This window comes from Amblyraja radiata, chromosome 23 (assembly GCF_010909765.2).
Source record: "Amblyraja radiata isolate CabotCenter1 chromosome 23, sAmbRad1.1.pri, whole genome shotgun sequence".
NCBI classification, from domain to species: Eukaryota; Metazoa; Chordata; class Chondrichthyes; order Rajiformes; family Rajidae; genus Amblyraja; species Amblyraja radiata.
Genome location: NC_045978.1, coordinates 25,022,533 through 25,034,450, shown reverse-complemented (window position 1 = coordinate 25,034,450; position 11,918 = coordinate 25,022,533). Strand labels below are relative to the sequence as shown.

General features: G+C 44.3%; 1 protein-coding gene across 3 annotated transcripts; it reads left to right on the top strand.

Annotated features, from left to right (window-relative positions):
- The first annotated feature begins 307 nt into the window (after positions 1-307).
- tp53rk (TP53 regulating kinase) lies at positions 308-8,968 on the top strand. Of its 3 annotated transcripts, XM_033041859.1 has the most exons (4): positions 906-1,094; positions 1,588-1,665; positions 2,081-2,355; positions 8,410-8,968. In XM_033041859.1, exons 3-4 carry the CDS (start codon positions 2,103-2,105, stop codon positions 8,886-8,888), a joined length of 732 nt encoding a protein of 243 aa, XP_032897750.1. In that variant the 5' UTR covers positions 906-1,094; positions 1,588-1,665; positions 2,081-2,102; the 3' UTR covers positions 8,889-8,968. The 3 variants fall into 3 exon arrangements, with proteins under 3 accessions (XP_032897751.1, XP_032897750.1, XP_032897749.1); XM_033041860.1 differs by lacking the exons at positions 906-1,094; positions 1,588-1,665 and adding an exon at positions 308-516; XM_033041858.1 differs by lacking the exon at positions 1,588-1,665 and having other exon boundaries at positions 928-1,094.
- The last annotated feature ends 2,950 nt before the right edge of the window (positions 8,969-11,918 follow it).

Sequence of the window (11,918 nt, the reverse complement as noted above, 5' to 3'; positions counted from 1 at the left end):
GTTCCACACTCGTAGACCCCGGGCCGTCTGTCCCCGCGGTCAGGGGGAGGGTCGTGAGGGTTCGGTTCGGGGGAGGGGGTAGGGTCGGTGGGGAATAGGGACGGGGGGAGTAGGGACGGGGGGTGCCGGTGAGGGGGGGGGTGCCGGTGGGGGGGGGGTCAGTGACTGTGGGCGTGCGGAGGGACCAGACTGCCCCCAACTCTGCTGCAGCTGACGGGGACGTTGCCAGGATTTCGCCCGTGTGTCTGCTGCCCCGCTCCACCCGGCCCCGTGTGTGGGCGCTGCTGACCCACAGCGCGTGGCAGTGCGGCCACACAGAGGGAGACGGGGCGGAGAGCGGCCGTGACTGGACAGCGCTGACCATGGGGGTGCTGTCCCGAGGGATGTGCTCCATCGGCCGCTTACACCTTGCTCGGATTCAGAGCAAGGATACTAGAGCATTTGGTTCAGGGCACTCAGTCACCCGCCACAATTATTTACAACGCAAAAATTGATCATTTCGACGATTTTTAACAGGTAAGAAAGTAGCGTTTCGTGTGTTAACAGTGGGAGGCTGCCATGTCCGTGCTCCGTGCGTCACGCCCTTTGACTCGATGACCTTATGTGCAACCCCCCTATAGCAGATAACCCATCCCCAAGTGTTCTCTTCCCATACACACCTGCCCACCTAGTTTTCTTTCTCCTCTATTCATCTTTCCCATCTGGCTCCATTTGCCCATCATCTTCTCCCCAATCCCTCCCATCCACACCCACATTTAAAAAAACTGGTTCCAGTTCCAAATTCCAGTCACTGGTTTGTTTTCATGTAAATGGGACACAAATGGAAGTGTTCAACCAATGCTTGAAGTGCATGGAAAGATAGAGCGAGCAAATGCCAGGATTAAAGATGGCGACACCTATAGCGTCACACAGCCGTAGTCGATGCCGGGACACTGGAGGACCGCGGGCACCGGTCATCCCAGCGACACCACTGGCGCTGGGATATAGGATTGTGCCGAGATCGGGCCTGCTTAGGGATCGTGCACCGAATTGGCGGCTGATCTTACAATGTAACCGTCTTATGTTTCGGTTTGGAGAAACGCTGGGAAGAAGAGGTGAGAGGAAAATTGACGATTGAGCGGAGGGGGGACAGGGCAGTCGCGCACGAAAGTGGATGGAGAGCGGGGAGGACAGAAAGAGTGGGGAGGGGGGAGGATAGTGAGAGGAGGCGAAGAGATGGGATGGGGAGGTAAGGGAGGGAGAGGGAGACGGGAGGGGAGAAGATAGAGAGGAGAAAGGAGACGAGGTCAGGAATAACAGGGAGAAAGGGAGGGAAGAAGTGAATGCAGAGGAGGGGAAGAGAATTTAAGGGATAGTTCCAGAGCTTTGCTCCTGCCCGACAGGTACAGTGTGGAAGCTGTCCATAGCACGGTGGCAAAGGGATCCATTCAATGGGGAGGGTAGAAAAAAAGTCTGAAGAGTCTCGCTCCGAAATGTCACCCATTCCTTCTCTCCAGAGATGCTGCCTGTCCCGCTGAGTTACTCTAGCTTTTGGTGACTACCTTCGGTTTAATCTTCGGTGTCTATCTGTAGTTTCTTCCAACACAGGTGTACAATGAAGGGTTGACCTAATGCAGTTGGACTTCAGCTGCAGGCCAATAGCAGAGAGAGGATTTTCCTATTGGGGTATGTTCAAACATGGAAATGGATAACAAAAATTCATGTCCCTTGAAACTCTTGTGGAATTAAAAGAAAATGTATTGTTCCCCATCAAGCAAAAATCATAACTGTTAATCAATTAAAAACAAAAAGTTATTTCAATTTTGCAACAGCACCAGTCTATATATTAATCATAAGTACACACATAACCCTCAAATTTAGATTCTGCCCCCTTTCCCCAATACTATAATTTGGATGAAAATCATTTTCTAACACGAGAAAAACAGTTCTGATAAAAGATCAACACCTGAAATGTAAATTCTGCTTTCTGACCTATGCTTTAAAAATTTTCCAATTGCATTTCATCATCTTCAATATTTGAGTTTGGTCCTTGTATTGAATTTTTGATTCACCTTTTTCATGCGTTTGATTTTCACTGCAGATTTTCTTGCACATCCTACACCATGGCGACCGATACTCTGCAACAGGATGACCTGGGGGCACTCGCAAAGCTCCGTGTCAAAGATTTTCTTCAGCATTTCCAGATGATCAAACAAGGCGCTGAATCCAAAATTTACAGGGGACATTTCCTTGGAAAGCCAACCGTTGTGAAAGAGCGGTTCCCCAAATCTTACCGTCACTCTGCTCTGGACAAGAAACTCACGCATCGCAGGACTGTTCAAGAAGTACGATCTCTCCTCCGGTGCAGGAAAGCTGGTCAGTGTCTATTTGAAAAAGCTACTTTATTAACTACTAAACCAGGTTCGCTTCTTAATAAACAGACACCACACAAACTGTTTGGTAGACCAGATCAAAACTTTACTTAACATCGGCCGATGGAAGGAGGGAGGACTCCAGTCAAGTGACCATTACAGACACTTGACCGTCCTCCGTTCACCTTCTCTGAACAACAGAATTACATCGCATTATATAGTGTTTTTTTGTCCCCTTAGCACATTTCAGACATTAGTCATGGTCAGAGGTACAGAGAAAGGTTTCCACAGAATGCATCACATCAAAGGCCTTTTGTTTACATGTTACAAGATAACATTGGCCATTTGGTTTACGACATTTTATCTTTCTACTTCCCTGCTTTCAACTTTCTACTTCCCTGAAACATTGGCTATTTGGATAAGGCCATTTTATCTTCACAGAGATCACCCTAGCTCTGTCATTTGGTCCCTCATAAACATTGGCCATTTGGTTTATGGCATCTTACTTCAAAGATGTGACTAGCTCTTTCTCTCTGCTTGTCCCTTGGGAGACAATGCTATGGTGTTTATTATCCCACACACTGCAACCTGAGGCAAGCCTAATTTGACACTAAATATAAGCTATAAGCTAGCCCAGAAACCTATTTAATATCTTTTTATATTTTAACTAAAATTCAGCTTCATCATATTGTAATGTCTTTTGTTTGCTGAAGTAGAAAGGCTGTCAACTTCTGAAATACAAATGGTTAATATTTGAAATGAAAACTCATTGAAAGAAAATTTGTAATTTTAAATTGCAGTTGTTCTGTCACTTCAATACTTGTTTATAAATTTTGTTGTGTTTTCCCTTGACCTTTTTTTTTGCCTCAACTTCAATGAATATTCAAGACTTTTACATCAGAATTTTGTGTCTGGTTGAGTTTAGGATGTTGCAGTGAGCTTCCAGTGTTAATTTTAATTGGCAAAAAAATTGTGGGAATCTCAGCCTCTGCCTCTGGGTTTTAGGAATTGCCTGTGCCTCTCTCTGGAACATCAGAGGTTGGGGTTAGACGATATCTATATTACTAAAAGTCTGATCTTGACCACTTCATGTTGTTCTGTATATTGATTTTAGAAAAAACGCTGCCACTTACGGCTGTGATTTTTGGCCATCTTACTCGGAGTCCCCCTCCACCGCGCAGGACAAGAGGATTTTACCCCTCGATTAAAAATAAAAGAGTTATTAGTGTATAAAAAATGTTGAGATTCTCTCTCCTGAAGGCCATGCCCCTTCCGAAGGGACTATAAAACCCGGAAGTGTTGAGTGCCTCAGTCAGTCTCTGCAAGATGTGGGAGCGAGAGGGTCATGTCTCTCAGTCTGAGCTGTAAATAACACTGAACACATGTGTACTAAACTATGAGTGGTTTTACTGACCTGCCAGCACCCTTAATGTGGTTTGAAAATATAGTTTGGAAATGCTAAAGCTGTGTTGCCTTTGGTTTGGAAATGCTAAAGCTGTGTTGTCTTTGGTTTGGAAATGCTAAAGCTGTGTTGCCTTTGGTTTGGAAATGCTAAAGCTGTGTTGCCTTTGGTTTGGAAATGCTAAAGCTGTGTTGCCTTTGGTTTGGAAATGCTAAAGCTGTGTTGCCTTTGGTTTGGAAATGTTAAAGCTGTGTTGCCTAATTAACGTTGCCTTGCCTAATTAACGTTGCCTTGCCTAATTAACGTTGCCTTGCCTAATTAACGTTGCCTTGCCTAATTAACGTTGCCTTGCCTAATTAACGTTGCCTTGCCTAATTAACGTTGCCTTGCCTAATTAACGTTGCCTTGCCTAATTAACGTTGCCTTTCCTAATTGAAAAGTTGGTTTGAGAATGCTTTGCCTAATTGAAAAGTTGGTTTGAGAATGCCTTAGTTGCCTTGCCGTCTATATAATTAAAAGTCTAATCTTGACCACATCCTGTTTGTGCTGTATATTGATCTTAGGAAAAACGCTACCACGTACGGCTGTGATTTTTGGCCATCTTACTCAGTCCCCCTCCGCTCATCAGGTGCCGAGGATTTTTCCCATCGATGAAAAATAAAAGTTATTAGTGTTTTAAAAATGTTGAGATTCTCTCTCCTGTCAATCACACCATGACGGCCACGCCCCTTCTGGTAGGAAGCGGGGAGGGACTATAAAACCCAGAAGTGTGGGCGTGGCTCAGTCTCTGCAAGATGGAGGAGGGAGAGGTCACGACTTGCTGTCTTTATTGGCCTTGCACCCTGCTTGAAATGGTATGAAACTGCACTTGAATTTGGTGGCCTTGCAACATGCTTGAAGTGGTAAAAAAATGCACTTGAAATGGAATTTCAATGTATAGCCGTGAGTCAACTGCCAGCCCACCAGCCGCGAGTGATTGAGCTGCCAGCACAACAGGCTTGTGTGACTGAGCTGCCAGCCCAAGAATCCATTCGGCCCACAATGTCCATACTAGCCCTCTGGAAAACAGTCCCTTCAGCCCACAACACCCATACTAGTGCTCCAGAAAGCCTGTGGGTGTGGTGCATTTAGACTTTGCTTCAATTAGCTGCTGCATTAGGTTATTAAAGAAAATGTATGTGTGATTAGGGGTAATCTAGTAGCATGGATAGATTGACATTAGTTAATTAGTGGTTTATTTTCGGAATGGAAAGGTTTGGCTGGTGAAGTGTTACAATGATCAGTGCTGGAGCCTTAACTAGCAGTTGACAATCCTTTATGTGATGAAGGAATATTAAGTGGAAACAAATGTCAAATGTAGGAAAGCAGAGTAATCGTGAAAGACGAAAACGGTACAGGTCCAGTAAAAGTTGGAAAAATAAATAGTATGTTGGCCTTCATTCTAAGTACTAAAGAAGTATTAATGCAATTAAAAAGAACTCTAGTGACTCCACATACTGGAATGTTGTGTGAAGGTTTAGTCTCCCTATCTAAAGAAGGATACATTTGCTCTATACCTCACAGTGTCAGTGACCCGGGTTCGATCCTGACCTCGGGTGCTTACTCTGTAGAGTTTTCACGTTCTCTGTGAGCGTGTGGGTTTTCTCCGGATTCCTCTCATATTCCAAAGAAGTGCAGGTTTGTAGGTTAATTGGCTGAGGTAAATTGCTGCTAGTGTGTAGGACATAGAACTAGTGCAAGGGTGATCGGTGGTTGGTGTGGACTCGGTAAGCCGGTTTCTATACTGTATCTCTAAACTAAACTGAACTACTGGAAGAACTGTGCAGGAAGGAACTGCAGATGCCAGTTTAAACCAAAGATAGACACAAAATGCTGGAGTAACTCAGCAGGTCAGACAGCGTCTCTGGAGAAAAGGAATAGGTGACGTTTCGGGTCGAGACCCTTCTATAGACTGTTTTCTCCAGATGCTGCCTGACCCGCTGAGTTACTCCAGCATTTTGTGTCTATCTTCTTGCTGGAAGAACTGCGCAGGTCAAGCAGCATCTGTGTAGACAAGAGGACATTGACTATGTCAACGTTCAACGGCTCTGTTTCCTGAAACGTTTACTCTGTTTCTTTTCCACAAATGCTGCCTAACCACTAATATGAAATTTCCTGCATTTTCAGTTTTTATTTCTAATTTCAGAAATTTGCAGTTTTTTCTTAAATTTTTATTTGTTGAAATCTTTTCTTTTGATTTGCGATCCAACCCTCTTTTTATGGTGGATTCTAAATCAAATGTGCTTTATGCTAACAAAACATTGTGCTGCCTTTGACTTTTGCAATCTGGAGGTAGAATTTTGGAGGTAGAATTTGCATGCTCGGTGTCCAGCTTAAAATTTCAGTCTTGAGATCAGAGCAGATCCACCACATCTGACTTGGACAAGGAAAACTGGGCACATCTTGTTCCCTAAACAGCCAGCTGCTGGGAGGTTTGTGAATTGTGATGTCATTGGACAGTCAAATCTGAGGGTCACAGAATTATACAGCAGGCCCTTCAGCCCAACTCATCACACAACGTGCCTAACTAAGCTAGTCCCATTCTCTAAACCTTTCCTATCCACGTACTTGTCCAAATGTCTTCTAAATGGAGTTGACTCCATCACTTCAACAGTCAGCTTTTTCTAAATATTACCCTCTTGTGTGCAGGGCTGGGGAGTCGTCGCGTCGGAGCAATTTTGGTGCTGTCGGTGTCGGTAAAAAAGTCCCGACTCTGACCGACCTCAACATAAATTTCAGAGACTGTAAATCTGAAATATGATCGCTTATCTAAACTTGCAGAACAAGAAGTCATCCCGATTATCCAAAAATAGGAAAATTTGCAGCTGTGATAGTAACAGCCATACCACCCACTCAGGTCAGCATGGAGAGACTGTTCTCTGCACTGAAAATAATTAAATTAGATTTAAGGGCTTCAATGAAAGAGGATCTGGCAGAAGCAATCCTGTTCCTAAGGACATGTTATTAATAAATTTTAGGTATGTACTTTTGTAGCAAACTTAACTACCTATGCATTTAGTTTTAATTTCTATTGCACTTGAGGTTTTTATTTTGGCCATAATTTATACATTTAGCTCATACCTGTGGCCTTAGTTTAATACATTTTGGTGTCATGCTTTTATAATTTTTATTTAATTGAATTGAATTTTAATTTTGTCAGTCCTATATGTATTTTTGGTTTCTTTTAGCATAATTCTTTTTTTTTATAGAATAAACAATAAAAAAGCCACAATAGCATAGCTACAACCATTAGATTCAAAACTTTAAGGACATGGTTTAAAATGGGTCGGCAACCTACGGCGCCATTCAATCATGGCTGATCTATCTCCCTTCTAACCCCTTTCTCCTGCCTTCTCCCCATAACCTCTGACACCTGTACTAATCAAGAATCTATCTATCTCTGCCTTAAATATATCCAATGACGGCCTCCACAGCCTTCTGCGGCAAAGAATTCCAGAGATTCACCACGCTCTGACTAAAGAAATTCCTCCTCATCTCCTTCCTAAAAGAACGTCCTTTAATTCTGAGGCTATGACCTCTAGTCCTAGACTTTCCCACTAGTGGAAACATCCTCTCCACATCCACTCTATCCAAGCCTTTCACTATTCTGTACGTTTCAATGAGGTTCCCCCCTCATTTTTCTCAACTCCAGCGAGTACAGGCCCAGTGCCGTCAAACGCTCATCATATGTTAACCTACTCATTCCTGGGATAATTCTTGTGAACCTCCTCTGGACCTTCTCCAGAGCCAGCATATCCTTCCTTGGATATGGTGCCCAAAATTGGACCCAAAACATCCAAAAGCTTATCACATCGCACTTGTCTGAGAGAAATTCTATCTGCCATTCCTGGGCACACTTTACCAGTTGATCTAGATACTTTTGTAACCTAAGACAATTTTCTTCACTGTTCAGCATAACATCACTGATGGTGTTGTTTGCATGCTTGCTAATCATGCCTTCTACAGTCTCATCTAAATTGTTAATATCTTCAACAGATAATAGGGAAGTCAGCACTAATCACTGCGGCGCACCACTGGTCAGTCTCCAATCTGAAAGTAAACCCTTCTTCCCACTTTCTTGGTCCGGCAAGAATTAGGCCAAACCATGAAAGGCCTGATAGAGTGGACGTGGAGAGGATGTTTCCAGTAGTCGGAGAGTCTAGTTCTGGAGGGGGCAGCCTCAGAATAAAAGGATGTACCTTTAGAATAGAGATGAGGGGAAATGTCTTTATCCAGAGCCTGGTGAATCTGTGGAATTCATTGCCACAGATGGCAGTAGAGGCCAAGTCATCGGGTATTTTTAAAGAGCAGAAAGATATGTTTTTGATTGATAAGGGCACCAAAGGGTACGGGGAGATGACACAATGGGGTTGAGAGGGAAAAATAGATAAGCCATCTTCGAATGGTGTAGTAAATGCTATGAGCCGAATGGCCCAATTCTGCTCCTTATAAGTTACTTATGAGCACTAGGTTTTACAAATAGCACGATGATATTGGTGAATTGGGCGCTAAAGCAGAGTGAAATTGCAAGCACTCAAGTCATATTTCAGCATGAGACATATTATCCATGAGATGATGAATAAAATTGTTAAAAGTCAATTTTTTATTTTTTTTTAGGTATTGCAACCCCTGTGGTGTATTTTGTGGACTACAATGCAAGTTGTATCTACCTTGAAGATTTAGTTGGAGCTATAACCGTCCGTGACTACGTAGCTTCAGTCCAGAAGTCAAAACAGGATACAGAACAACTTTTTCCCTTGGCTGAAAAAATTGGCCTGATCCTTGCACGAATGCATGATGAGGATGTTGTTCATGGGGACCTCACCACTTCCAACATGATGATACGTCAGCCTGAGAAACAGTTTAGATTGGTACTAATTGATTTTGGACTGAGTTTTATCTCTGCTCTGCCAGAGGATAAAGGAGTTGACCTTTATGTGCTGGAGAAAGCATTTCTGAGCAGTCACCCCAATACAGAAAGCGTGTTCCAAGTCATCCTGACAAGCTACTCGAGCGCTTCCAAGAAGTCAGCTCCTGTAATAAAAAAGCTTGATGAAGTTAAACAGAGAGGACGGAAGAGGTCAATGGTTGGATAGTGATATTTTTTCTTTTTATTTTCTTCTCTCCATTTATATGTACAAATCTTTCGCACAATAAATCTTTGTAATTCCATTTATTTCAGTGAGTTTCATTTTGTAGTTAGTACATAATTTTAGCGTTCTCCTTCCTACCCATTTGCCCCACGTCATTTATTGGAAAGTATTGGAAGAATCTTTTGGGGAAAGAGTTTCAGAAGCAAATTTAATCATATGGTCTTTGCACAAAGTGCTGGTGGAACTCAGCAGGTTGGGTAGCATACCTGGGAACAGGAATTGGTGATGTTTTGGGTTGGAACCCTTCTTCAACACATATCATCCATATTCTCCAGGGATGCTGCCTGACCCGCTTAGTTACTCGAGCTTTTTGTGTCTATCTTCGATGTAAACCAGCATCCGCAGTTCCTTTCGGTGTCTTTTTTTATAAAGCAGCATCAGCAGTTGTTTTCGGGAGCAAAGAGATGTTAAACGTCTCACAAAGTCTAATCCACAATTCTAATATAGTTTTACGCAGTCAATTACAATTATAATTGGACAGAAAGTAAGATCTATATTTAACATCAGTTAGCCTAGCTATTCAATTGGATTTCCGTTACTCAGTTTTGTAACAGGTTGAATGTCGCAACTTAAAATTTAATGCCATGGACTTGCTGGTAATGCTAGCATTTATTGCATATATTTCCCTTAAATCAAGTGGCCATTTCAGAGAACAGTTGAGTGCAAGTGTATCATATTGCTCTCGGGACTTTTATTCGAATGCCCTGCTGCCTGGGGACATCTTAACTTTTCTGTGCTTTTCTAATATGGTTCTGATGTTTATTGACATGTGGGCCAGAACACAGAGGTAAATTCTTGCATGTCAAACATATGTCATAATTTAGTGGGAGTGGCGGCGCCTAACGGCAGCGGCTCGACTACAGTCGTCTTGTCTTTTTTTATTTTTGTCTTGTTAAATGTATGTCTTGAGTTTTTTATTATTATTTTTTTAGCTGTGTATATGTGGGGGGTGCTGTGGGGGAAACCGTTTTAAATCTCTTCCCTGTGCGGGGACCCGACTATTCCCTGTCGGGTCTCGGATGTCGTTGGGCCTAACATCGTGGAGCCGGCGGCGACCTCCGGCCGGGACTAACCTGAGGGCTCCAGTTGCAGAGCCTGCGGAACTGAGATCGCGGAGCTGGCCAACTTCGGAGCGGGAAGAGCTGTGGTGGCGTGCGGCTGCGACCCGACTTTGGAGTTCGGAGGCACCGGCCGCAGACCCGGTGGACAGGAACATCGGGAGCTCGCAGGTCCCTGGTGGGAGACCGCTTTTCCGAGCTCCGCAACGGCGACTTCTCCCGCTGGAACCGCGGGTTTAAAGGACATGGAGCCGGGGCCTAACATCGCCCGGCGTGGCTTAAACGGCCTCAGGACTTACCATCACCCGCCGGGGGCTATAACATCGGAGCCCCAGTTCGCCTCGACACTGCAGTTGGACTGCTGAACCGCGGGAGAAGGAACAAAGGGAAGAGATAAAGACTTTGCCTTCCATCACAGTGAGGAGATGTTGGAGACTCACTGTGATGGATGTTTATGTAAACTGTGTTAAGTGTGGGTCTTGGATTGTTTTGTAATGTAAAAAACTGCAGAAATTATATTTCGTTCAAACCTAGGTTTGAATGAAAATAAATAGCATTCTATTCTATTTCTCTTACCAATGTAATTAATAATCTTATTAAAATATCTCATCCAGATGACAGCACTTGCAACAATGTGACTCGTTTGCAGAGTGTTAAGACTTTAATTTTTGTGGTCAGGTCTCGAACACACAATGTTCTGACCCAGAGGCAAAACTACCACCAAATCACGCATAGATGATACTTGGTTTAAAGACATAGCATGGAAACGGGCTCTTCGGCCCACCGAGCCCACACCAACCATTGATCAACCTTCACACTTTCTGTGTAGGAGGAACTGCAGTTGAGGGTTTATACCGAAGATAGAAACAAAATGCTGGAGTAACTGCGGGACAGGCAGCTTCTATGAAGCGAAGGAATGAGCGACATTTTTGGTTGAAACCCTTCTTCACACTAGTTTTGTTACCCCACTTTCACAACTACTCCCTACACCCCAGCGGGGATTTTACGGCAGCCAATTAACCCAAACGTCTTTGGGTTGTGGGAGTAGATCAGAAGAAACTCACCGGTCACAGGAAGAATGTGCAAACTCCACACAGACAATACCCAAGGTCAGGATTGAACCTGGGTCTCTGGCCCTGTGAAGCAGGAGCTCTATGGGCTGCACCACTTGTATGGTTACACAAATTATAGTACAGGATATTGGTAAAATAACATAATTTATAGGATTTTCTCTTATTCCTTGACAATAGGATGGCATAGTGGTTAATGTCATCACAGGGAGAATGTGCAAACTCCACACAGACTGTGCGGAAGGTGGAAAGGGGTGGAGATGCGAAAATAGCTAGTGGTGGGATCCCCTTGGAGGTGGCGGATAATTTCGGAGGATTCAGTGTTGTACGCGACAGCTGATGGGGTGGAAGGTGACAGGGCTGCCAACTCTCACGCTTTGAGCGTGAGAATCACGCCCTCATCAAACTCTCACGCTGATCAGAAATTTCTCACGCTCTGTGGTGAGAAATTCTGTGAACAACGAAAATTTCAAAACTCAGATAAACTGCATGGTCTGCGGGTGTTGAAGAGCCGGGGCTGAGGGAGGGATGGAAGCAGTGGGCGGATACAGATGCGGGGAGTCGGGGCTGGCGAGTGTTTGCGGGGTTGCGAGTCGCTCGCTGCAGCTCCGGCCATGGAGCAGTGCAAGAGTCCATGGAAGAGTCTGACTCGTTTGCGCCGCTGCCGCGAGAGTTTCTGTGTCGAAGGGACAGACTCTCAAAGGGAGGTGGAGAGAGAGAGAGGGGAAGGAGACAATGGGGAGAGAGAGAGGGGGGTGAGAGGAGAGAGGGGAGAGACAGAGGGGGCGTGAATGGAGTGAGAGAAGAGGGGAGAGAGAGAGAGGGTTGGAGAGAATGGGAGAGAG

Excerpts from the sequence above, each read along its gene's own strand:
- tp53rk (XM_033041860.1), top strand. The coding sequence starts at position 2,103 with ATGGCGACCGATACTCTGCAACAGGATGACCTGGGGGCACTCGCAAAG. Across the intron at positions 2,356-8,409 it reads CCTCCGGTGCAGGAAAGCTG|GTATTGCAACCCCTGTGGTG; the intron begins GTCAGTGTCTAT and ends ATTTTTTTTTAG.